The sequence below is a fragment of the Pelecanus crispus genome, chromosome 2 (genome assembly GCF_030463565.1).
Source record: "Pelecanus crispus isolate bPelCri1 chromosome 2, bPelCri1.pri, whole genome shotgun sequence".
Taxonomy (NCBI): Eukaryota; Metazoa; Chordata; class Aves; order Pelecaniformes; family Pelecanidae; genus Pelecanus; species Pelecanus crispus.
Window position 1 is genome coordinate 78,987,076 of NC_134644.1, and position 25,101 is coordinate 79,012,176.

Sequence of the window (25,101 nt, forward strand, 5' to 3'; positions counted from 1 at the left end):
AAGAACAAGAATATGTTCAGCTCTCAGATTGCAATTGTTAGCAGGCACAAGACTCTCATCTCTGTTACCTCTACAGACTCTTCTCTCTAGTCTGGCTTTCCTTTGATGGCTTATATTTGAAGTGTCCAGTGCTTTATCTTCTAGTGTTTTCTATTGATTTTGGTCTCTTATTCTAGTCCTTTTTTCTTCTGTAGGTCTTTGCCTTCTGTTGTGTCCCTCGCTGATCTGAATGGGTTTCATGGGTTACAGCATCCCTGGCTCACAGGGCAAAGTGGGCTATTTATGAGCACTGAACATCTGCAAAATGGAAATTCATGTGCACTGAATAATGTTGTGGATGAAGCACAGTAGCCCCAGATTTCTCAGAAACACAATGTTGTGGCAGCTCACAAGCTTCAGATTCAAAGCTCAAGTTGTCCTTTCCCAGAATGCAGCAGTATTCAGATCTGGGATTATCTCTACACCAGCTGTATAAAAATAAGCAAGCAGGAAAATCAACGCCCTTGTGAGTTTAATTTTGAAGTTCTTAAATAGTAGGAATGAAAAATATAGAAGTCTGTCTCTGTGTCTGCCATCGTTGCTTTTCATTGCCCTATTTTTGAACGACAGTCTGAATTTCAGCCTAAAATATAAAATGAAGAATAGATTTGAGAATGAGATGAGGAACTCAGCCTTCTCACAAGTGTCTTTTCTGTCTATGCAGCTGGTTGGCTTCCAGACATAGTTTGGCTCTACCTCAGGCCCAAAGGGTGGATCCTCACACAACTTTGAATCCTGGCAGTGTACATGTTTACATGTAGCTTATCCATCTAGATGCTTTTTATAGTTGGCAGAGTAAAATAGACTTCTCTGGGGTGTGATTTGTCTTACTGTGAGGTAGACTATCACGTGCAGTACTTTGGAGGTGTGTCATTTTTGGAGGTGTGTCATACTTTGGGACCCATTTCTTGCAAAAAAAGTTTGGCTATCCAGCCCAGGTTTGCTTATCTATACTTTGGGTGTCCAGAGTTGGTTCCCACTCCATCCATGAGGAGTGAACACACAGGAGGAACTGAGTATTTGGTATCTGCTGGTGGACTGACTTGTATTTCCTCCATCTGCATGGACTTGCATGAAAGACTCTGCTTATCAGCGCAGTAGTGCAGTGAGAAGAACAAGGTTCTGCTCTGCTAAAGAGCCCCAAAACCTATGTCCGTGCCCCAGTGGGCACTTGTGGGCTAGCGGCAAGGGTGGTGGTTGCATCTGAACTGGGGAAGGGGCTCTTACTTAAAGTTACTAACAGTGTAGCTGACACCAAGGCAAGGAGCAAGCTGGAGTGCAGCTTTCTGCACCAGGATAAACAGTGGTGAGCAAGGAAAGCATGGGACAGCCCCTACTCATGCTGCCAGGGCTACACTCCTGACAGTGCTCCAGCCAGCAAGGCTGAAGCTTGCTGGAACGAGGTGGGTGGGGGTGTCTGCACAGGCTGCCTACTGGGAGGTGTTGCATGTATTCGTGTGGCTGTACTGCCAAGTGACTGGGCACTCTGTGAAGCTCTGGTGGGGGAGGTGGTTTCCGCCCACTAAAACCTGCCACCTCCATTGAAATACACAAAGGGACTGCCAGGAAATGAAGCGACTGTCAAAACAAGGTGAGCCTCTTCATGGAGTTATCCCCCCTCTCTCTCCAGGTCGCTACCCACAGCAAAACAAAGGCACCTACATCCCAATCCCAGTAGGTGATGTGCTGAAACCTGGCAGCTGGGGAGCCAAGATTATCCACAAGGAGAACAACTCTGTTCGCCTGTCCATCATGTCCTCTGCTACCTGCATTGTTGGGAAGTTTCGCCTGTACGTTGCTGTCTGGACTCCCTTTGGCATCCTCCGGACACAGAGAAACTCTGCAACTGATACTTACATCCTGTTCAATCCCTGGTGCCAGCGTAAGTACCTCATCAGAGTCAAAGGTTCACACTTTCTGCTGCCAGGCTCATTGGTTTTTGGGAGGGGGTGGTCCAGGACGCGGAGCTTGGTACCAAGGTGGTTGGAGACAAGCCAGTTTGGGTCTGGAAGTTATACAGTAACTCTGCCAAGAGGCAAGTCTTTCGGGCTGGGGAATAGCCCTGTGTGAGCAGGGCTTCATGCTGCAGACCTGTGCCTGTGCTATAGCTGCACTCTGCAGCTTTGTGAGGCCAAGCCTGTGCTTACCAGCTTGGGCAGCACGATGATGCTCCGTTTCTTGTAGTAAATATACCCCAAGACTTTGCTCTGACTTTAACAGGCATCAGCGTGAGCCTCCTGCCTGCCTGTGTGTGCCTTAAAGTGACAAGTCAATACAGGCATGTTTTTTTCCAGGATTTGGTGTGGGGCAGGATGTGGCACTGTCCCATGTTCTGTTGAGTTACATCGCTGATTGCCACATTTAGGATCAAACATCTGCAGCTGAAAGCCTGCAGGAATTCAATGGGAGCTGCTGCTCCTGCACAGGCTGGATGCAGCCAACCTGCTGCGGCATCGCTGGTGATGCCTTCCCACTGCTACATGACATTTGCCCTTAGAACTTCCCCTTTAGTGGTGACTAATTACCAGCAACCCTGTCCTCTGTGAGGAACAGAACATTTTGCAAATGGGCCTTTTTTTATAATCCAGTGGGTTGAAGAACAATTTATTCTTTCTTAATCTCCCTGGATCCTGGGTAAAATCAGCCCTTAAGCTGACAGAATTGTATTTTACCCAATGAACCCCAAGTGTGGCTTTAAGGAGAGGGCAAGGAGGACTGGAAGGGTTAGCTCAGCCTTTTGACAGGCTGTAGCACTGTGTCTCAGCTTCCGACACTTGTAAGGCTCCAAGTCTGGCATATATATCGCTATATATTTAGGTCACCAGTTAATTTTAATATTCTCCCATCACAATTCCTTCATCTTTCAATGTTTTTACCAGAGTATTTACATCAAATAATCCCGTACCAAACAAGGGCCATCCTACCAAGTGACGAGTAAGTTTAGTGTTATTAATAGAGTCCATTATTCAGCTGCACTACTGTCAGTACATCGAATGATTTGTGCTGAATTCATTACTTGCCCCTGGTCCAAGGGAATATAAGCAATGATTAGCTTATGCATTATTTAGGAAGATATATGTTAACGCTGAGTAAAGCGGAGTTAGTTAAGTGGGAACAGGAGGGAAGGGCAGGACCCAAGGTCCCACGACACCATGAGATACTTCTGAAAGCAGCACAGAGGTATATACCTCTTAGCAGCACACTAAGAGTTTATTCTGGGAGAGGAGGGAGAGTGTTTAACAGAAAGAGAGGAATAATTACCAAAGTTATGACCCACTGTGGGAAGACAAAACTGCTCAAGGTTTGTGAAGGCATCATCAGCCTGCCACAGCTCCAGCTAGGGAGGTGCAATTCTCCACCCCAAGGTAGAGCATCCCTTGGGTTAGTCATGAGTGTCATAACAGCCATATTGTTAGTCAGCACAGTGGCTATGCAGTAGCTCAGCACCTCCTTGGAAGGGATAAACCCCAGAGAAAAAGCTTCTTAAATTACCTCAGGTTGCCTCATGACTAGCATAAAACCAGCTAGGTCTGCATACAGCCATCATGTGGAGAAAAAATGTGATGCGGGGGGCTTGGCTGGCCCACTGTTGTGTGACTGGGACCACACAGGCTGATTCAAGGTTCTAGTCAGGGTGTGGAAAGGGAAAATCAATCCCTTCTTCTCACCTCCTTCCCCACCAGCTCTGTGTGCTGACTGGTCCACATCTGTTCATGGCACACAGGCGCTTTGCTCTCCTGTGCCCTCCCTCCCTCACACCTGAGTTGAACGGGGCCAAAACCCAGCAAGATTAAAACCACAGCATGGGAACAAACCTTACAGGGAGCAAGACATGCAGCATTGTCTCCAGCGGCAGCCATAGGCAAAGCTGATGCAAAAGCTCTGCTTCAGGAAAGCCGAAGAGAGTCTCTGGGCAGCAAGGATGTGCTGCGTGCGCCCAGGCCCAGGGGAGGCAACTCGGGGTCGCCCCTGGAGGACCACATTTTCATCTCCAGCTTACATGTTCAGGTGTGTCTCAATGACTTCAGGTCCTGGTCCCTTGCTGACTATTGTAGTTTTCGTTTTCTGCATGTTTCATTTGGATTTGGATTTGGATTTATTCTCATTTCTTGCCCCTACTTTTACTCCTAGGTAGTTTGGACTAATTGGCTCCTATATCTGCCTTTCCCCCCTTTTTCTTGTGTTAGAAAGCCAGGGACTTTTTCTCCACGCTGTATCCCCTGGCTGGAAAAGATTGTTCAGTGGAATGACAAAAGGGTATAAAAACTCAGGCAGTTAAAGTGCAGAGAAAACAATAGTTTGAAAATCTCCTAGACTTGTTTGCTGGGTTAATAGCTAAGCAGAAAAGTCTGAGTGAAAAGCCTCATTAAAAAGAGAGAAGGCTGATGCCAGGAATGAATGGGGATTGTTATAGCAGGGAGGGGAGTACGGGCTCTGTCAGTGTCTAGTGCAGCTTTCCGACTCATCATTTTGGAGGAACATCAATGTGTCGGTATAAGCTTTTCTTTAAGACAGAGGCATTTGTGCCCTTTCTTATTACTCTTTTTCTCACTGTAGTTCAGTTTTGACATATCTTCCCAGCCAGGGATGTGAGATTTTTTTCTGCTGTTTCAGAACAAGTTTGAATACTTTACCAGCCAAGCTACAGAGTACTTTGCTTCCAAAATCATCAGATACTTTCATATGTTTTAATCTCCTTAGCTACATTTAAAGCTGATCACCAACAATAGTTTACAGATGGAGATGTAGGGCCCGATCCTGCAAAATTAGATAGATCAGCCCCAAACATCTGGGAATGCGAGCTAGTGGATTGAGATTTCAGACACTCAGGTGAAATTTGAGTTACTTAATAAGCAAGCCTTTGAGGAGAGACAGCATTCTTTCCTCAGCCAGCTGACATAGCTGGGAAAACCAGATGTGCTTCTGGGCGTGCAGAGCCCTCTTCAGTTCTGAAACAGAAGATACAAATGGCAAGTAGTTAAGGATAACTTCTTGGATTTAATTTAACTCTTAGCAGTATCAGACTATGTGAAAGCAGAGCCTTCTTTGATATGAATACTGTGAGCTCTTTCCAAGGAGGTGCTGAGCCCCAGCAACTTACTGCCGAGGAACATTCAGTGCCTATCAGGAAAAGACCTTGCATTGACTTGTGTGGCTCTCTCACAGGTGGAGATGCACAGTGTATGTGAATAGGTCGCAGATTCTGTGGGCGGAGGGTGTGTGTTTCATTCAACCAAGCCTTCTGCAAAGTGCATTATATTTAAGCGGTTAAATATATTGCAGCTTTATTGAGTCAATTGCACATTTCTTCTGCTTATGTATTTCAAATCTCCTAATACAGTTTGAAGATTAGTAACATGTGGTTGACTTTGGACTCTTCTTATGTGTTATCAGTCATCCAAATTTAGCACAATAACATTTTCTGGCATTTGTAGCTAGATCTTAAATTTGATCTCCTGTATCATAGATTCCACATGGGTAAAATTCACACAGAGCTTCATGTCTCTAATAAATTACTGTAGGCAAGCACTAGCAGTTGCATGGCAAGCATACTGAGCTTGGTCCTGGGTGAGGTGGGCTTTGTAGATAACTGTATTTAGCTCTTGCAGCTCCATTTATGCCACAGCACTGTCCTCTTCCCAGCAAGAGCCCTGGGAGCTTTCTGGTTCCAACAAAGCCCAGCCTTGCTCTCCTGAGTTCCCATGGGAGCGCATTGAGGGGAGGCTGGGTGCTCAGGGCAAGCCTGCTGCCTCTACCTCCACGCATCTGCTGGTGCTGCTGTGCTCAGTGGTCACTGTCTGCACAAAGAAATAGCATTTCCAACTCCAGCCAGTTGCTGTGCTGCGGAAGGAGATCCCCTCATACCGGGTAGTGTCCTCCCATGCCCCTTCACCTTCCCAAAGGGAAAGAGCTTCTTTGCACTCCTCATCTCTTTTATAGGGAGCCTAGTTCAGGGGGATTCCTCACTTGCAGTACTGTCTTCACATGAAGTGTGTTTTCACCTTATCCATCTTCAAACAGAGAAGCATAGAGGCTAATTTGCTTCTTTGTAGCATTGCTAGTGTCTTAGTGATTTCCCAGGATAAAAGAAGTGAGTAAAAAAACCTCCTAAACTGCTAGAGAAAAAGAGCAAACAAACCCAGCACATTTCCGTGGAATTCTTCTGTTTGTCAGATGTGAGCCTCCACTTGCACAAAATAATTAGGAGTTGTACTATGTAGAGCACGCTTAGCATCAAAGTAGTCACAAATGCCTCGTATTTTCTTCTAAACAGTCTCAAGGGTAGTGAAAGCTGTCAAAAAATCAAAGCAGCTGGCTTCTCTGTGAAACACAGAAGCCCTTTTACTTTATCAAAAAACACAAATATTTTAAAATAATTGACAGAGAAGTTAATCAATTTTCATCTGATTTAGCAAAGATCACGCAGTCTCAAAATAACATAAGCATCTCAGTTGATACCAACCAGATCAATATTGATATTTTTAATTCCTGAAAGAAAACAACAGCTGTCAGGAAGGCACATGCACACACTCCACTGAATGCCTAACTGTACAGAAGAAGGTGTGAGTTCTCATTCTTTAAAAGTGCTCTCTGTACCATTTTTATGGAAGTGTTTTAATAAAATCCAAAGCTCAGTGAGTCAATATGTGTAATTGTTCAATCAGCAAATCAGGCAGATCCAGCCTAATGAAACAGAGCCTAGATGATCTGTAATGTCTGCAATATTTTTGGTGGGATGTTATGCAGAACTTGTTTAGAGCTGGGAGTTGGACCTCAAAAAAGTAATGTAATATACAGCTTTATAAGTATGAGAGTCCCTGCTGGCATAAATGACTATAGCTTTTTGATTCACTGTCAGGTTTTAACACTTTTTTCACCTGGTAGCTTCTGAATATAATAAACCTGTGATCTTCCACTTTGTGCCTGGGTGCAGATTGACTAGGTCATGGGTAGTGACAACCCTATAAAGGCACTTCTTGATGACCCAGCCCTTAGAAGGTGGGTGAATACCACCACCCCACCAAATCCAAGAGTGGGTCTCAGACCTACTCGCCTTAGGGAAAACCCGATAAAACCTGCCGCTTGTCAATTTGCTCGGATTCGGATGTAGTCTGCAGAGCCTCTACAGCAACCCTGTCAAAAGCATAATGGCAAGTGCTGATCTCCTCAAGTGCAATAAAGGCTTCTTACATCTAACACCTGCTTCCTTATCATTCCTTGCACACCATTGTGGAGGTCATTATGTTACATATCTATGCATAATCCTTTCTGTATGTATAGATGTAGGGATATAAATAAAAAACTTCCAGCAGGGTCAGGTGTGTAGACTGGCAAAACCCTTCACCTAGCTGAAGCCAGTGTGAGTTTTGCCATTGATTTTTTCAGAGGGCTCAGATTTTAGCTTATTTTCAGCCAAACTGCAGTTTTATGGGCAAATGAAGAAGTTTTTGAGGATGAGGTTTACAAGGAAATACAAATCTGATTTGCATTTCAACAAAATACAACAAATCAATAGGCTTTTAGAAGTGAAATGATCTTCTAGTAATTTGTAGTGGGATGCTGAAGAAATCCACTGTGGCAGTAGTGAGTGGTAGTTTTGTACTTGCCTGTATCAAACTATCAGAGGTTATTGCTTCCCTTTAATTTGCTATCTGGTACCACATTACTGATTTCCTCAAATTAATTAATTTTCATACTATTAATTGTTAAGCTGTATCTCTTAGTCTCAAAATACAAGCATTGGCACAGGAAAGAAGTCCTCAACTATTCTAACATCACAGAATCACAACGTGCTTCATACTTACCTGTGAATATCTGAATGGTTTCATGTCATTCAGGGTTACTTATGAATGTTAATAATGGGTTATTTACGTATGTGAATCATGTTTGCAGGGTGAAGGTCCACACATACACTCTTGCCTCTCTATATAAGACCAATCTAGGATATACCCTTTGTATATGTTTTGATAAAGATCTCTTCCAATTACTTCCAGTTTTCACTTGGACGCTTGAATTTCTCCTCATATTAGCTGGTCAATCAAGCTACATGGGGGAGGGACACTCCAGTCAATAATTTACGTACAGAGAAAGCAATCAAACCCTTCTGTTAATACACTATAAAAACTGTATTCCAATTTTTTTAATGCACTACAGATTTTTCTTTAGATCTCTTGACTTGAGCTGTTTTCTATTAACATTAATAAGTTTGAAATTGTTCTTTGATCTGTTTGTATGGTTGCAGAATTGCATCATGGTGCTCCAACTTTTAAATTAGTGGTACACAGTAATCATAAGATTCTTGATAAGATGTGACATTTTAATCATACTTTACAGATCCTGAGAAAACAGTTAGGAGTTGTCAGCATTTCTGCATCTTGCATGCTTTTAAGTTGTGTATCATATTTCTAACTGGGGTCACTACCTCCTTGTTCTTGTACTCTGTTGAAGCAAGTAATGCTTTGTTTGATGAAAGGGGGGTACCTTTCATCAAAGATGACTGTATTATGTGCTAAGATTTTTTTTATCTGTCCTATATAAAAACTTAAGTGACTGTGTTAACATTTATTTTTGGTAAACTGATGCAGAGGATGCCGTGTATCTGGATGACGAGAAGGAAAGGGAAGAATACGTCCTGAATGATGTTGGTATTGTTTTCCATGGAAACATCAACGAGATAAAATTAAGAAGCTGGAGTTACGGTCAGGTGAGCTATTTAGACCTTCTCTGGCTGCTCCCAGCAGGACAGCAAGTGAATTTAATTGATGCCAGACTGTGGTTGAGACTGTGGGCTCTGGAGTGCATTATTGGTCTCTCCTTCAGAAAGACAAGGGGCATAATTTTAAAATTGTATGAAATGGGTATATGCCTAACTCAGGAAAGCAATGTTATAATAGCTAATATTTAAAGATCTTGTTTTAGGGGCATATTTCAGATACAAATAGGCTGCCTGTTGAAAGTTATAGTCATTAGCTGAGGTTTCCACAGTGCAGCAGTATTTCTGCTGCTATGTTATTGCTGCTTCAGGATCAAACTGATTTAGTGAAAGAGTAGAGAGATTTTTTTTTTTTTTTTCATTTTTCAGCAATAGGTTGTATTGCTTTTTGACTCCTCCTTTTAGTTCTAGAAACTTGATGGAAATTTTTCTCATCTGCTTGGGAGGTGAGGGGGGCCAGCTTGTCATAGGGTTCCTATGTTAAACTGGGATGTAATCCCAGAGTTTTACATTTCCTTGCCACAGTGACAAAGCAGGGGAACCTATCCCTTTGCTGTCTGGAACTTGACAACATCAGTCTCCAGTGGCCTCTTGCAGCCTGTGAGAAACACCCCGCACCAGGCTGGTGTGCGGTATCGGTGTGCCTTCAATAACATCAGACTCCTATTGCTTGCTTGTCTATTTTACCTCAATCTATTTGTAAGCACTAACCAGCCTGAAAATCTCTATGGGATGAAAGAGTGAAGTTGTTGTTTGAGAATAGGGAAAAGGCATTAATGAGCAGAATCAAAACAAGCAAAACTAACCCTAGCTGTCACTCAGAGGGGCTCCAAAGGACAGTTATTGGACACGGTGAACTCTGCTCATCTCACCTCCTGGATTTTCACAGCAGCACGATTAAGAAAGTATTGAAGTATTTCCTTAATGCTGTGGTGACAGATCCATTCAGTTTTTGTGGCACCTCCCCAGCACAGCCTTGCAGAAGGGGCCTTCTTGCTTTGCTTTCTTTCCCTCAGCTAAAGACAGTCTCAAAGCATGAGCTGGATGGATTGCCAGTGTACTTGTCCTGGAGAGCTCTTTGAACTTGCATCTCTCTTGTTTCCTTATTTAAGGGTACAATTTCATCTTTTTTCCTGCGGCAGCACTGCCTTAGGGAGTTCCTGCCTCTGCACTGTTCCTTTCGTTGTGTTAGCTCTGTTGTTTGCGGGGTCTGACTGTCATCCTCACTGAGATAAAAATAACCCTTAAATAAGGTGGTGGTGGGGAGCAATTCCATAAGCTGATGGTGCCTCTGATATAAAAGATGTGGAACAAGATCCTGAGGCCAAAGCTGGGTGTGCATTTAAGTTGACCAAAAATGCCCCCTCCTGGCCCTTCCTTCCCCCTGCAAGTGCTTGTGCAGCCATGCAGTGAATCAGACTGGAGAGCTGATCTAGCTGAATAAGCAACTCCTTGATTTTTTATTTTTTTTCCCCTGGGTTATTTTTTGGGCTTGCGCTGTTCCTAGATTTGGGATTCACTCTGTGACAGATGTAAGTGGGAGGGAGAGAGGGGAATGAGCGGCTGGAGGTGGACCATGCTGCTTAAATCTGCTGCTGGATTTATGTCCTAAGGTGCTAAATTTATGGCCTGTGGTGGCTTGGCCTGAGGTGCTTATATCCTGCAAATCTGGCACCTTCCTGACACAAGCACCAGCCTCCCTAGAGAAACTGCATTATTTATTAGGTTTTGCTAGGAGGTAGTTCTTTGTGGGAGGTTAGGACTGTTCCATATCCCTTTGTCACGTACTTTCATTCCTGCGTTGTCTGAAATTGGAGGTCCTGATTTCCACACTGTGCTATGGTGCACCTTTTGCTGTGTGAAAACTGAGTGTGGCAGATACATAAGGGGGCCCAAGCCAAGGGTTTTAATAGGATCAATCATTTTGTATGGGTGTAACAGACATCTCAAACTGCAAAGCAACGGAAAAACATTCTTCTTGTTCCCTCACTTTCAGTGAGATGGAGGACATAATGTTCCTGATCTTACCCTGACAATTTCCAGCCATTAAAAACATGTATCTTCCTCATTTTCAGCAACCCTGGATGTTAAGAATAAGAACATTGCTGTGAGTGAGTAAAAGAACTAGCAGCAAGGCCTATATTGTGGGTATATCATACATGTATGCATCTTATATTTATGACACATAGCCTTGTACAACAGTGTAAGTAAAAAGCATAAGGCCACATACAGTCATAGAGGTGAAAGGTAGACAGTCATACACAAAAATACAGATAGACTTGTTCTAGGCTAAAAAATTGCTTTGAACAATGACAGCTGGAAGCTTTAAGTCAGGTTGTAAATTAAAAAGGAACATACAGTTCAAAATTGGGTTACTAGTGGGAGATGATTCTCACAGCTGCTGTCTTTAATGAGCAGCATCAACGTGAGAGGAGGAAAGGCAAGAAAAATGGTCTGAGGAAAAACAACAGACCAGTTGAAACATGGCTGTAATGCATGAGGATGGAGGTGTTCCTTGTAACATGACTATGATTCCTTTCTTCTAAGAAAGTGTAAATAGCCAGTCACTCAGAAAAGCCCACAGGGGATTCAGGTGAAATTTGGGTTTGGAAGAAATCTAGGCACATAGGAATTCTCTGGCTGAGAAATGTCAGAAATTGGATACTATATTGATCATTTAACATTGCTTTTTTTGTGAGAAAAATGAAGTAAAACAGGTGGGCATAGAGTTCTTGTTCCCATCCTGAGTTGTCTCATGTCTACACGTCGAGCTGCATTAGCTTTGCAGCCCACTGTGCACATGTAATTTTATGGCACATGCATTTGGTCAGATCAGACCACAGGCAACGTGAGATCACATCTGCGTGCAGCTGACTGCAAGAAATACAGCCCTAATTCAACCAGTACAAAAGGTGATACAGCCCCTCTTTCTTTGATGTAAATGGGAGGTTATCTGTTAGAAACAGGTTAGCATGAGAGAGGGTGCCCAGTGAAGGCCAGCCCGACTAAATACATTGCTCTGTAACACAATGCACGTCTGTGTGCAGACAGAACCCCTTTGCCTGTGTGTTTTCCCATGCCTTGTTTTCCATCTGCAGTCTTTCGCAGGTGGCTCTGCCAAAGTTCCTTCATCCTGAATTTGGTTTATCTCCATTTCAGCTTGAGTTGAGCAGGCAGTGCCTGCACCTGGTCCAAGTTCACTCACCTGTCCTGGCTGCCTGCCACTGCTCGGGTTCCTCTAACATTTCAGGGGTGTTCAGCCTTGCAAGTGCTATGTTTCTATTCCATTTCCCTCTAGACAACATTTTCAAGCCAAAAGTGAGAGCAGGAAACTGATTTAGTTTGATTTAATGTTTTTAAATCCCTGGATAGTGAAGAAGGGCAAAACTTGCTTTAGAGTTAAGGCTACTCTGCATCCTACACTACTGCAACAGTGTAAGGCAGCTAGACTTTACAGCTTGTCCTACCTCTTCTCCTGTTAATCCAGTTATTTCGCAAGCATTCATGTCATTTTGTAAATGCTAAGGTGGAAGGCAACAACCCTGATAGCAATTTCTTTCCTCTTTATTCTTCCTGTATATGCTGGCAAGATTGACAATGTCTCATAAACTGTAGATGAGAAAGATTTAATTTGCAGGGTAAACTTATTGATTTAACTCAGGTCTTAGACACTGCTGATGACTTGAAGTGCAGAAAGCAGATAAATAATTGAGCCAGACCAGAAGAAAAGTGAAGCAGGAAGGATGCCTATGAGGGACCTGAGTTTACATTATCTGTTCTGAGGATTATCCTTGGGAAAGAGGATCTCTACAGCGCAGTCATTCACCCGAGATTATGTACATCACATACCAGTGGAGTAGACTGGAGAGTCTACCATGCAATTATGCACCTTCCCAGGGATGATACAATATTAGGAGCAGGTCTCTGGGAAACACAACCCTCTCTCCCAACTTGCCCAAACACCATGAATTCAGTTTTGCTCAGTCTATAAGGTGTGACTCAGTAGTGAACATCTGCTCCAGACAAAGTAATTCAATGCAAGTGCGGGTGATGATGGGAGAGGTGTGCTGCCTTGGAGGATGTTTGCTGAAAAAGATCCATAGAGCAGTGGTACCCTGAGCAATGAGAGCCAGGCAGGCTCAAGGCACAGGTAAAGAAAAGGACTTGGCCAGGAAATGGCTAAGGGTGGTGAAACACGGTGGTGCTTCCTCTTTCTTGGCCTATGCCAGAGCTCTGCTGCTGCCTGGGGTGTCACCCCCATCCCTCCCATCTTCCCTGCAGCATCAGAGGCAGTCTTGACTCTTTAGGGCTTCCTTTTCAGCTCTCCGGCCTCACCCTTCCTTCTCCTCTGCCTCTCCCCAGGCTGCTGAAGCAGCAGGTTGGCCTGGGCTCCTGCTCACTTTCTTCAGGAGGCAAAACTCAGATTGCCCTTACCTGCCAAGGAGCCCTAAGCCAGGCTGCAGACAGTTGCAAAATCAGTCCAGCTCTAGTAGCAGCATGAGAGCAAAATTCCTGTTAGTGTGAATCATATCTTTAAGGATGTAAGCACTGAACATAAAGCCTAACGCAGCAAGGGGAATGAGGTTCGTGGAGTTTCTGTGACATCCTTGAATGCTAATATAAGACTGTGTATCTAGAAGATATTTGTTTCATTAATGTGCATTTCCCTGTCTCCTATTGTTTTCCAGGGGACAGAGGTATTTTCCTTTGCTATGCAGTTTCTCCTAAGGAAAATGAAATACTTCACAGGGCAAGTTCTGTGACAAATGGTTTCTGGTCTATTTAGGCACCTCTGCCCTCAATTCATTCTTGTGCTTGTTCATGCTGGATCGAAGAAACTACCTTTTCACTCTATTTTTGAAGAAGACTACTTTAGGTCACTTGGTATTTTTGATGTCTAAGTTTCGTAGACCAGGATTAATCTATATAATCAGCTTTTGGCTTGTCAATTTTAAACATATTTAAAAATTAATTTTAAAATGTAAGTGTCTTCAAATTAACTTTGGCAAACCACTAATTGTTCAGCTTCCCAGCATTGCATTGGCTGGGTCAGAGAGGTCCTAAAATTAACAGGTCTGGAATCTGTGAAGGTCATGAAGTCCTTTGTGAGCAGACTAGCTTCTTGTAGTTATTATTAAAATATCTTCCTATTATATACTTGTTAACACTTAAAATTCTATGTCCTGTGAGAAAGGCTGTGTTGTCTTTTTAACCTTCTGGAAACTGGACTGAGATTGAATTGAAAATGACACTCTCTTTTCCCTCACATCATCTCACTTTTTTTGGCTATACATGGGTGATTAGTCTAGAAAAAAACTTGTATTTTTAAACACTGAACTTTTCCTTGACCAGCTAATTTTAAAGCTGATCAGCTATTATAACATCAATGAAAGATAACTTTTCCTTTGCTTTCCAGAATAAAAGGTGACATGGTTTTCCCTCTGTTTCCCTTATTTTCTTTTATCCAGTTTGAAGAAAACATTCTGGATGCTTGCCTGTTCCTGATGGACAAGGCAGAACTGGAGCTCTCTGGGCGTGGAAACCCAATCAAAATCTGCCGTGTTGCCTCTGCAGTGGTATGTAATAGATGCCTAAGATGTGTCAGAAGCAACTCGTAAATCACAGCCAGACTGGTTTAACTGGCCTTTGTGCCCCGATGTGCTCACTCCAACAGGTGCCAGATCAATTGTCCATTCTGACCTCTGGGGTCTGGCATTTTATTTCGATCCACTAAAGGTGAAACATTTATGTCAGCTCATCACCTTTTCCTGAGAATGGTACCCGCTGGTAGGAAAGCCACTTTTAGACATTGCACTCCAGGCATGATAGCATTTTTTGTGACACTGTGCTCACTTTCTGGTAGCTGAGATAACTGAGAAAGCTATTTCTGCCATGGATGGTAAGGTGGCATGATGGGTGGAATTTGGGATGGAGAACTGAGAGACTTTGTGTGGACTCCAGCACTAACCTCAAAGGGGTCTTAAGACACTGCCATGGTGGGTGTCATGTGTTGATTTTTAAGCCTCAGATGGCCTAGTCAAGCTGATGACATTTACATAAGATACCCTGGCCCCAGAAGAAAGCACTGTAAGAGCTGTGCTCTTAAACATGGGGCCCACAAAACTTACTGTATTCAGAATGCAGGTTCCTAAAATAATCAGAAGCAAAGGGTAAGGAGAAGACTTCCCACATGTCCATTCTTTCCAGCTGCTAGACACCAGGAGTCATGCTGTGGGTACAATAGCAGCCCATCCCTGGTATGCAAGACGAAAGACTCACCCAGGATGTGGAAGGCAGAGGCTTCATCCTCTGCCTTACAGAGGTCTGAACTGATGCCTTCTGCTTCCCAGAAGAATACCCTATTCATCGAGCTAGTGTCATTAGATGTTCTCCAAAGTCAGCTACTAAAATAGACTGTCTGCAAAACATAGCTGCTGGAGATGGATGATCCTTTAACCCACTTGTTACAGCATTTGTCCAGACTTTAAGACAGTGAGCTCTTTGTCTTAGATGACATTGAAATGGGATCTCCAGCCTCTCAGTGCTGATTTTTGCATAACATCAAGTTAAATAGAATAGCTTCAGCAAGAAGGATAGAGAGCGCTCCCGCTTCTCTTTCTTTTTTAACCTTTTGGTTAGTTCTTTCACCCCAGACATTAGAAATATGGCTTCAGACCTTCAGACAGAAGTAAGAATTGAATGTAGTTCCCCCATCACTGGGCTAGTAGATTGTGCAGGGACCCTAGAAGCCCTATGGGCAGAGTAGCACAAAGTTTACGAACACAAAGGCGCCTTGTGTACTACTTGTGGTTTTGAGCCACTCAGTCATTTTAGGGAGGTGGAGAAGTTCACTATTGGAAATTCAGGAGTCAATGGACTTTAAGTCTAATCTGCAGGATTAAGCCATAGCTGAGTGGGAGTTTTGGCCATCTGAAATCTGGACCTCAGTAAGAAGTGGCCAAGAGGTGCTGAAGTCCTTCCCATGTTCCTTACCCTCATTCTTGCTCAAGACGTAATGTGGTAGAGCTGAGTTCATCTGAGGAGGTGCCCCATGATGGGATCCTTCTGAGGCTTCCTGACATTGCAGAGCAGGCAGAGCCACCCCCTTCTTTGTCTCTTTACAGCCATAGGAGAGCCTGGAGATCAACACGCTGCCCTGTCCTTGAAGTGCCTCTTCTCTTGGCACTTTTCCCACAACAGTGAGATGGGCACAACCCCTTAACCCTTTGGTTATGACTCTGAATACTTATCTTTATTCAGTCCTAGGGTTCACAGGAAGTCGATTTTCTAATTATAAAACAGTAGTTAATCCAGCCAAAAGCTTTTAAATGAGAATTGTGATTTATTTGGCTGGCGAGTAGCTGTTCCACATTAGCATAATTAAAAGGTACAGAGCGAATGAGCTTTTTGCACAGCCTCAACTGGTTTGGTTCAAATTGCAGCTAGGAGATGTATTGCTCGTTAATGCCTATCAGTGTAGCCATTAGTCAGCAAAACTCCTTGCTTTGTATAATCTTACCAGGGGAAACTTATACAGCAAATTCCTTCTTGTTTTCATGTGTGCTGGACCGAAGAAATTAGTTTCTACTCTAAAAATAACAGTGGGCTTGTCCTCCTCTCAATCTGCTGTATATCAGGAGTGATTTTATTAAATCTCTGGGCTGATATGGACAGAAGAAACAGATGATGTTAGGAAAGAATCCAGCTTGGTATTTCTGAGGCTTGCTTATCAGTGTATAACTGATCGTGTTTATTATAAACACATAGCAGTAAGCATGTTTAATGATAATAAAACTTACTAAACCGGCAACATGGATACTCAGTGTGGTGATTTAACTTTGCCATTATTTTTAAGTGTCTGACCTTCATTCAAAATTGTTCAGTGGTGGAGAATCCATGGCCCTTAGCAAGATTGTTCATCTCCTACCTTCATAATTAAACATTTCTGTCTTACTTCTAGCCTAAACTTGGCTATATTCAGCCTCTCCCATCCTATCTTTGTGTGCTGGGTTAAAGAGCTCTTTATTATTCAGTCTCTGACATCCCTAATGCTCATTTCCTTTGTCTTTAGATCAACTCCAGGGATGATAATGGTGTGCTTGCTGGATCCTGGGACAATACGTACACTTACGGGGTCGCACCTTCAGCCTGGACAGGAAGTGTGGACATTCTTTTGGAGTATTACAGTTCTAAGCAACCAGTGCGATACGGCCAGTGCTGGGTCTTTGCCGGTGTCTTCAACACATGTAGGTATCAGTGAGAAAAGCTCCACCCTGCTATATGATTCTTGCATAACAGAGAGAGCTTTTAGGTTAAACTAGCTAAAATACTTCCTGGTTCTGTGGTGTTGAGGAGTAAGTAGTAGAGATACTTAAAAATACATGGCTAAAATAGATGCTCTTTAAATAAACTTTTGGCATCTCCTTCAGTTCGGCTGCTTTTCCACACAAATCTGCTAACTATTTATTTGTTCAGTAAAACGCATTCAGTGACTCACAGAGGGTAAGTTTGGGAGACAGACAGTTAGTCTTTTGGCACACGCCACATTTCTGTTAGGAAATCTGAGATGAACAGGAGGCTTCTTATCTAGACCTGCAACATGAAACTATTACCCAATATGGGATATGTGATGGTGTCTCTGCTCCAGAAAGGTTAAATCTCACCTACTGAGGATTGTTCCTAGCAAGACTGACATGCACCGTCCCAGCACCTTGTCTACTGAGCACTGTTAACATTTTCTATGGAGTTTGTGAGCAAGAACAATGAGAAAAATTCTGGCCTGGTTTATGAATTGTCTAACACTACAAGGTTAAGCCTAAACACACTTACCTGAACTAGAGTTCCAATGTTGCAGCAAACAGGGTATTGCAGGTTGTAAAACCCAGTAGGGAAAGCAGCATTGGATTGGTCCCATTTTTTTACTGTCTAGCACTTGCTAATAGCAGCATCCCAGATGAACACTACTAATACACTGGAACACACTGCAGTGTATTAGGAGTCAAGAAAGACTCTGAGAGTGTAAAAAATGTGCATTATACAGATAATGGGGGACAGATGTTGGAAGCAATGTTTATGTCAAGTGCCAATGTAGAGCCAGTCAAGCAGTTCCTATACTTATGGCACTGGCCAACAGAAGCAGCTGAACAGAAACTAAAAGTAAGTGTCTTTCTTAAGCCCACGTGATCTTCCTTACAGGCACTTAAAACATATGCATTTAAGTATCAAACTGGGGGCAACCAGGTCAGCTTAGGACCAGGGGGGCACAATGGGTATGTCTGCAGGCTTGGAGCCTCCTTTGCATCAAGTACTCTTCAGCCACAGCTGAAGGTTGAAGCTTTGGTTCTTGTATTTAAGACATGAACAGGGAATTACAGAAAAACTCTCCATGAAACTGTTCCCTTTTTCATCTGTCTCAATACTGTCACATGTTGCTGTCTCAAGGAATAGCATTATACTTCTCTTTACATTATACTTCTACAAAAAAATGAAAGATATTAATCACCCATCTTCTGCAGCAAACATGGAAATTGAATAATTAATGACAAGTTACAAGACTGGTTCTTCACCCTCAGGCATCCCTGGACATCTCTGCATTTTCACTTTGGTTTTGCCCATTCTCTACGTGTATGCTTAATTTTGTACATAATTTTCCTCCAATCTGGATAATTGAATTTCATAACTCATTTTTGTTACCTGGGGTAGTTCAAAAGCTATTCAAAACAGTAAGGAGCTTGGAAATAAAGCTGTCTTCTGAACACCTTTCTGCTGGCACATGCTTCTCACAGCTGCTGTGGGGGAGGCAGTTTCAGGTTTCTCTGCTTCTCTTTCATACATCTGGACAGGTTCCTGTTTTGATTGATCTTGAATACAGTGTCCAGTTTTGGGCATCTCACTACAAGAAAGATATTGAGTTGCTGGAGCGTGTCCAGAGAAGGGCAACGAAGCTGGTGAAGGGTCTGGAGAGCAAGTCTTATGAGGAGTGGCTGAGGGAACTGGGGTTGTTTAGTCTGGAGAAGAGGAGGCTCAGGGGAGACCTTATCACTCTCTACAACTACCTGAAAGGAGGTTGTAGTGAGGTGGGTGTTGGGTTCTTCTCCCAAGTAGTTAGCGATAGGATGAGAGGGAATGGCCTCAAGCTGCATCAGGGAAGGTTTGGATTGGATATTAGGAAAAATTTCTTCACGGAAAGAGTAGTCAAGCATGGGAACAGGCTGCCCAGAGAGGTGGTGGAGTCCCCATCCCTGGTGGTGTTCAAAAAACATATAAGTGTGGCACTTTGGGACATGGTTTAGTGGGCATGGTGGTGTTGGGTTGATGGTTGGACTGGTGATCTTAGAGATCCTTTCTAACCTTAATGATTCCTAGTTTTTACTTTCATTAAAAAATAATCCAGCCACCAAGCCAGGAAACATGCAATTATTACTCTACCTTTAATTGGTTTAGTGGTGGACTTGGTAACGTTAGGTTAATGGTTGGACTGGATGATCTTAAAGGTCTTTTCCAACCTAAACGATTCTATGATTCTATGATTTGCAGAGGCGTTGGCAGATGCTCTGTCCTTTGACATATTAAATGGTTCATTTTATTCCTGGTACAATGGGATAATCAGCAATCACTCCCATCCAAAGAGCTTGAGAAATGTCTACTTCCTTCACTGCTTGAGGTTGCATGGTCAGTACTTGATGCTCCTCAGCCTCTGCACAAGGCAATGGTTTCGAAAAGGCAAATGTTTCATAGAATCATAGAATGCTTTGGGTTGGAAAGAACCTTTAGAGATCATCTGGCCCAACCCCCCTACAGTGAGCAGGGACGTCTTTAACTAGATCAGGTTGCTCAGAGCCCCATCCAACCTGACCTTGAATATTTCTAGGGATGGGGCCTCCACTACCTCTCTGGGCAACCTGTTCCAGTGCTTCTATGATTCTATGATTCTATGATTCACCATCCTCATTGTAAAACATTTCTTTCTTCTGTCTAGTCTAAATCTATTCTTCTTTAGTTTAAATCCATTACTCCTTGTCCTGTCACAACAGGCCTTGCTAAAAAGATTCTCCCCATCCTTCCTATAGGCCCCCTTTAAGTACTGGAAGGCCGCAATAAGGTCTCCTCGCAGCCTTCTCTTCTCCAGGCTGAACAACCCCAACTCTCTCAGCCTGGCCTCATAGGAGAGGTGCTCCAGCCCTCGGATCATTTTTGTGGCCCTCCTCTGGACCCACCCCAACAGGTCCATGTCGTTCTTGTGCTGAGGGCTCCAGAGCTGGACGCAGCACTCCAGGTGAGGTCTCACCAGAGCAGAGCAGAGGGGCAGAATCACCTCCGTTGACCTGCTGGCCACACTTCTTTTGATGCAGCCCAGGATACGGTTGGCTTTCTGGGCTGCAAGCACACATTGCTGGCTCATGTCCAGCTTTTCATCCACCAGTACCCCCAAGTCCTTCTCTGCAGGGCTGCTCTCAATCCCTTCATCCCCCAGCCTGTATTGATATTGGGGGTTGCCCCATCCCAGGTGCAGGACCTTGCACTTGGCCTTGTTGAACCTCATGAGGTTCACAGAGGCCCACCTCTCCAGCTTGTCCGGGTCCCTTTGGATGACATCTCATCCTTCTGGCGTGTCAACCACACCACTCAGCTTGGTGTTGTCTGCAAACTTGCTGAGGGTGCACTCAATCCCACTGTCTAGGTCATTGATGAAGATGTTAAACAGCACTGGTCCCAGTACAGACCCCTGAGGGACTCCACTTGTCACCGGTCTCCATTTGGACATCAAGCTGTTGACCACTACCCTCTGGATGTGCCCATCCAGCCAATTCCTTATCCACCAAACAGTCCACCCATCAAATCCATATCTCCCCAATTTAGAGAGAAGGATGTTGTAGGGTACTGTGTTGAATGCTTTACAGAAATCCAAGTAGATGACATCCATTGCTTTTCCCTTGTCCACTGATGCAGTCACTCCTTCATAGAAAGCCACTAGGTTAATAAGGCAGGACTTGCCCTTGGTGAATCCATGCTGGCTGTCTCGAATCACATCCCTGTCTTCCGTCTGCTTGAGCATAGCTTCTAGGACGATCTGTTCCGTGACCTTCCCAGACACAGAAGTGAGGCTGACAGGCTGGTAGTTCCCAGGGTCCTCCTTTCTTCCCTTTTTAAAAATGGGCACAATATTCCCCTTCTTCCAGTCAGCAGGGACTTCCCCTGACTGCTATGACTTTTCAAATGTCATGGAGAGTGGCGTGGCAACTACATCAGCCAGTTCCCTCAGGACTCTGGGATGCATCTCATCAGGTCCCATAGACTTGTGTACATTCAGGTTCCTCAGGTGGTCTCAAACCTGATCTTCCTTTACAGTAGGAGGGGCTTTACCCCCCTGGTTTCCTATGGTTGCAGTTGCTCACAGTGGCTTCCACCTGTTGCTTCATCTGGTTTTCTCTAGATCACAGACACACACACCAGTTCCCCCACCTTTCCCCCGCACTGGCCCTGAATCACCACTACACAGTATTTTGCCTGCAGGCCGCTGTGAAACTGGAGCAACACAGTAGAGGCCTCGAGCCTGCTGTGTTAAATGGAGAGGCATATTTATCTGGGGCAAAACTAGACTCAGTTTGCTGACTAAGTTAGTCAATTCAGAGACCTGGTACTTTGTACTGCTGCAAGGATTGCTGAAGTATAAAGTTTGATGAGCATTATGAAATGAAAATGTTGCCCAGTGGCTGATCTGATACACAGTCACTGACACATCCAGCTGCTGACTGCTGTCCAGAGAGGACAACAAAGGTCCGAAAAGCCGTGTGCAAAAGAAAGGGGTGTTTTGAGTGGATTTTGTGTCTTTCTCAGCTGCCAATGTTTTATCATTGTGACCAGTCCAGCTTTCCAAGGTTACTATATTGTATACTTTGGATAGTCATCTGTTAAAAATGCTAAAACATTCTGAAAAATGGTCATTAATCTTGAAATTGTCAGACAAATTAGTTTCAATGAGCCCTGATGGCTCATGTGCTGGAAGCCTGGGAGGGTGCTTGAATTAAGTTTAATCAATAGGTACATATGGTATTGGATGCATCCAGGTAATTTGTCATCCAGGAACTTGAAATGAATGTGCAGCATTACACTTTATTGGGAGTCACAGTAGTGACGCTAATGAATATACAAAACCCAGCAGTAGCAGCAAGGGCTGTTCAACATTGCAGCATCAGAACTATTTTTAAAGAGGATTTTCAGTAAAAATGTTTTCCCTTTAGGGAAAAAAAAGCCTCTGTTTTCTGCAGATCCGTGTTGGCTCCTAAATCAGAAAACAGGAACTTTTTTTAGACAAGAGACAAAATCTTTCATCTGGAGAAGGTGAGATGATGTGTCACCCTGCAGCCCCACTACCCCCTCGGGGCTGTGCTCCATGCCTATTTATCAGCCAGGGTGCACCACAAACACAGAAACCTAATGATGCACTACTGCACTTCAGACATAGCCATCGTTTCCACATATCCCAAATCCACCACTAGGGGCTATTTTTTTTTTTTTGGGGGGGGGGGGGGGGAGGGGGATCCTCCTTTTAAGATCCTTTAAGGAAAGGGACTATTGACTCCAAAATCTTGTTACTTAGCAATCAATATAAATTATGTAATGCATTTTGTTCAGACTCTCCAACTCTGACATTTCACTTGCAAATAATGCAGCTTTTCCTCCTTGTTAGCAATAATTTTCTACTTTATTCTTTGCGTTCCCCAGATCCCTTCTGATGGCAAATGTCAAGCAGGAAAACTCCAAATCAGCCAAAAGGAGACACTCCTCATTAATTTTCTTTTTAGTATAGTCTCATGATTCTCCTGGGTTACTGATACTAGGAGGCCTAATATATTTTGCATTTCTTGCAAGCTCAAACTTATTTTTCTTTATACCACATTTGGTCATGCAGTGGACACATTGCACCCAGATTTGCCCTGAAAAGCTACAGTGTGGTCACTGTGCAAGACTATTCTAAAATTATTGGTAATCAGCTGTTTAGGTTATAACCATTGTACAATTATGTATCTTGAGTTCTCATCATTTTGGACCAAACAAAATATTTAACATATTATATATAAAGGCAGATAGGAAGAATTATTTGAGTTGATTTGACTGAGTTTTTCCATTTTATTCTAGTTCTTAATAGTTTATCCCTACTCATCCTGTCATCCATGAGCACAGTCTTCATATTTGTCCTTCTCATCACACTTCTTTCTTTGACACAGTTCTGAGGTGCTTGGGGATACCTGCAAGACTCGTTACCAACTATTCTTCTGCCCATGATAACAATGCCAATTTGCAGCTGGATTTCTTTCTGGATGAGGAAGGGCAAGTGGACACCAAATTTACAAAAGACTCTGTCTGGTGAGTTCTCCTGGCAAACGCTTTTAATGTGTCAACTATATAAGTAGTAAAAAAGATGACAGCAATGCCTGTGGTTTATTTATTTTTCTGTGCGTTAAAGAACACTACTAGCTTATGTAAAACAGAATGAATGGATTGTTAGTAGGCTGGCTAATACAAAGTGCCTGTCATGTAAAGAGACATACTAAAGTTACCATTCAGTATAGTGCACATTAAAGCACACTGGAGGATAGCTGGAATGGGTTTGTGCTCCTTAGGGCCAGGACATTTCTAAAACCAGAAAGGAGTAGGATGGGCACTTCCATCAGTCTGGAGCCAGGCTCAAAGGGGTACCTCAATATCTATGGAAAAAACACCCTTCTTGTCCTGCTTCTGCCCAGTTCCCATATTTCTAGGCTGGTTTTACATTGTATACATACAGTCACTGTTGCAAGTAGATACTTTTCAAAATAAGTCCAGTTCAGCTGAAAAGGAAACAAGCCAAGGTGTCATACAAGTTACTGAAGTGCTATCACCAAATTTATAAAAAGAAAGCTCCCTAGGAACAAGAAATGGAGTCTACGTATTCTTTTGGAGAAGGCAGTGCACTAACTTCCTCCTCAAACTCTCACTGTCTCCTGTCTGACAGGAGAAGTGTAGCATATATTGATTATACACTCTGTTCAGTAGAAATTATGTGTGGGTTATGGGGCCTCAAGCCTCTCCTCCTGAGACTGAAGCAGTGATTGTGACCTCTGTATATATTCCTGTATTCAAGAGATACTTGTCCTATTCAGTGTTAATATACCTGATTTGTGTCAATGATACCTTCAACTCATCAGCATAGCTGCTTATCAGCATGTTTCATTAACAACTTAATCTCTGGAAGTCTTTATATTAAAACCATAATAAACCCATTCTGTGGTGGAGGAAATGACTGAACTTGTTGTTGTAACCTCTTTTATGTGTTTTCTATAATCTGCTACCAAGATGAAATCTAAGGAAAACAATTAGGTTCATTTACATCTGAAGCTTGTATCACAGCATCACAGGATAGTCGAGACTGGAAGAGACCAATGACAGTCATCCAACCATGCTGCTCAAAGCAGGGTCAGCTAGAGCAGGTTGCCCAGGGCTGTGTCCAGTTGGGTTTTGAGTATCTCCAAGGATGGACAAACCACAGCCTCTCTGGGAAACTTGTGCCAGTGCTCAACCACTCTCACAGTAAAAAAAGTGTTTCCTGATGTTCAGACAGAATTTCCTGTGTTTTAATTTGTGGCCATTTTTTCTTGTCCTGTCATTGAGGGCCACTGAGAAGAGTCTGGCTCTGGTTTCTTCCCACCAACTCCCTAACCAGGCATTTACACACATGGATAAGAGCCTATTGAGCCTTCCCATCTCCAGGCTGAACAGTCCCAGCTCTCTCAGCCTCTCCTCATGTGCAGCCTCCAGTCTATCAGCCATTCCTTCCAGTTTTCTATATCAGCAAACCTGCTGAGATTGTAGCAGGTCACATCATCCACTTCTCTAGTCTCCACTTCAATGGTTTGTCTATGAAGGATGTTCTGGGAGATGGTGCTAAAGTCAAAAGAGAAACCAACCCCCGTGTACTGGTCTCCCCTTGCCCACTTAATCACTCATTTCATCACAGAAGGCTGTTAGGTTGGTCAGGCATGGCTGGCTCCTTGTAAATTCATGCTGACTACTGCCAATCACCTTGTTATTAATATGTTTGGAAATGTTTTAGAGAAGAATTTCCTCTATAACCTTCCCAGGGATCAAGGTGAGGCTGACAAGTCTGTAGTTCCCTGGGTAGACCTTCTTGTCTTTCTTGAAGAAAGGAGTGAGATACTTGCTTTCTTCCAGTCCTCAGGAACCTCCCCCAGTCACCACAACCTTTCAAAGATAGATATGAGTGGTCTTACAGTGACATCAGCCAGCTCCCTCAGCACTTTTCGGTCCATCCCATCAGATCCATTGGACTTCTGTGTGTTCAGTTTGTT

The 25,101-nt window shown here is 43.4% G+C and overlaps 1 protein-coding gene across 2 annotated transcripts in view; it reads left to right on the top strand.

Annotated features, from left to right (window-relative positions):
* F13A1 (coagulation factor XIII A chain) overlaps nt 1–25,101 on the top strand; it is a 61,215-nt gene that overhangs the window by 17,091 nt on the left and 19,023 nt on the right. For both annotated transcript variants that reach the window (XM_075705175.1, XM_075705174.1), the window contains exons 4-8: nt 1,670–1,921; nt 8,625–8,743; nt 14,221–14,328; nt 16,824–16,998; nt 22,981–23,119. In XM_075705175.1, coding sequence (XP_075561290.1) covers nt 1,670–1,921; nt 8,625–8,743; nt 14,221–14,328; nt 16,824–16,998; nt 22,981–23,119 — 793 coding nt within the window. The remainder of the gene's footprint in view (nt 1–1,669; nt 1,922–8,624; nt 8,744–14,220; nt 14,329–16,823; nt 16,999–22,980; nt 23,120–25,101) is intronic.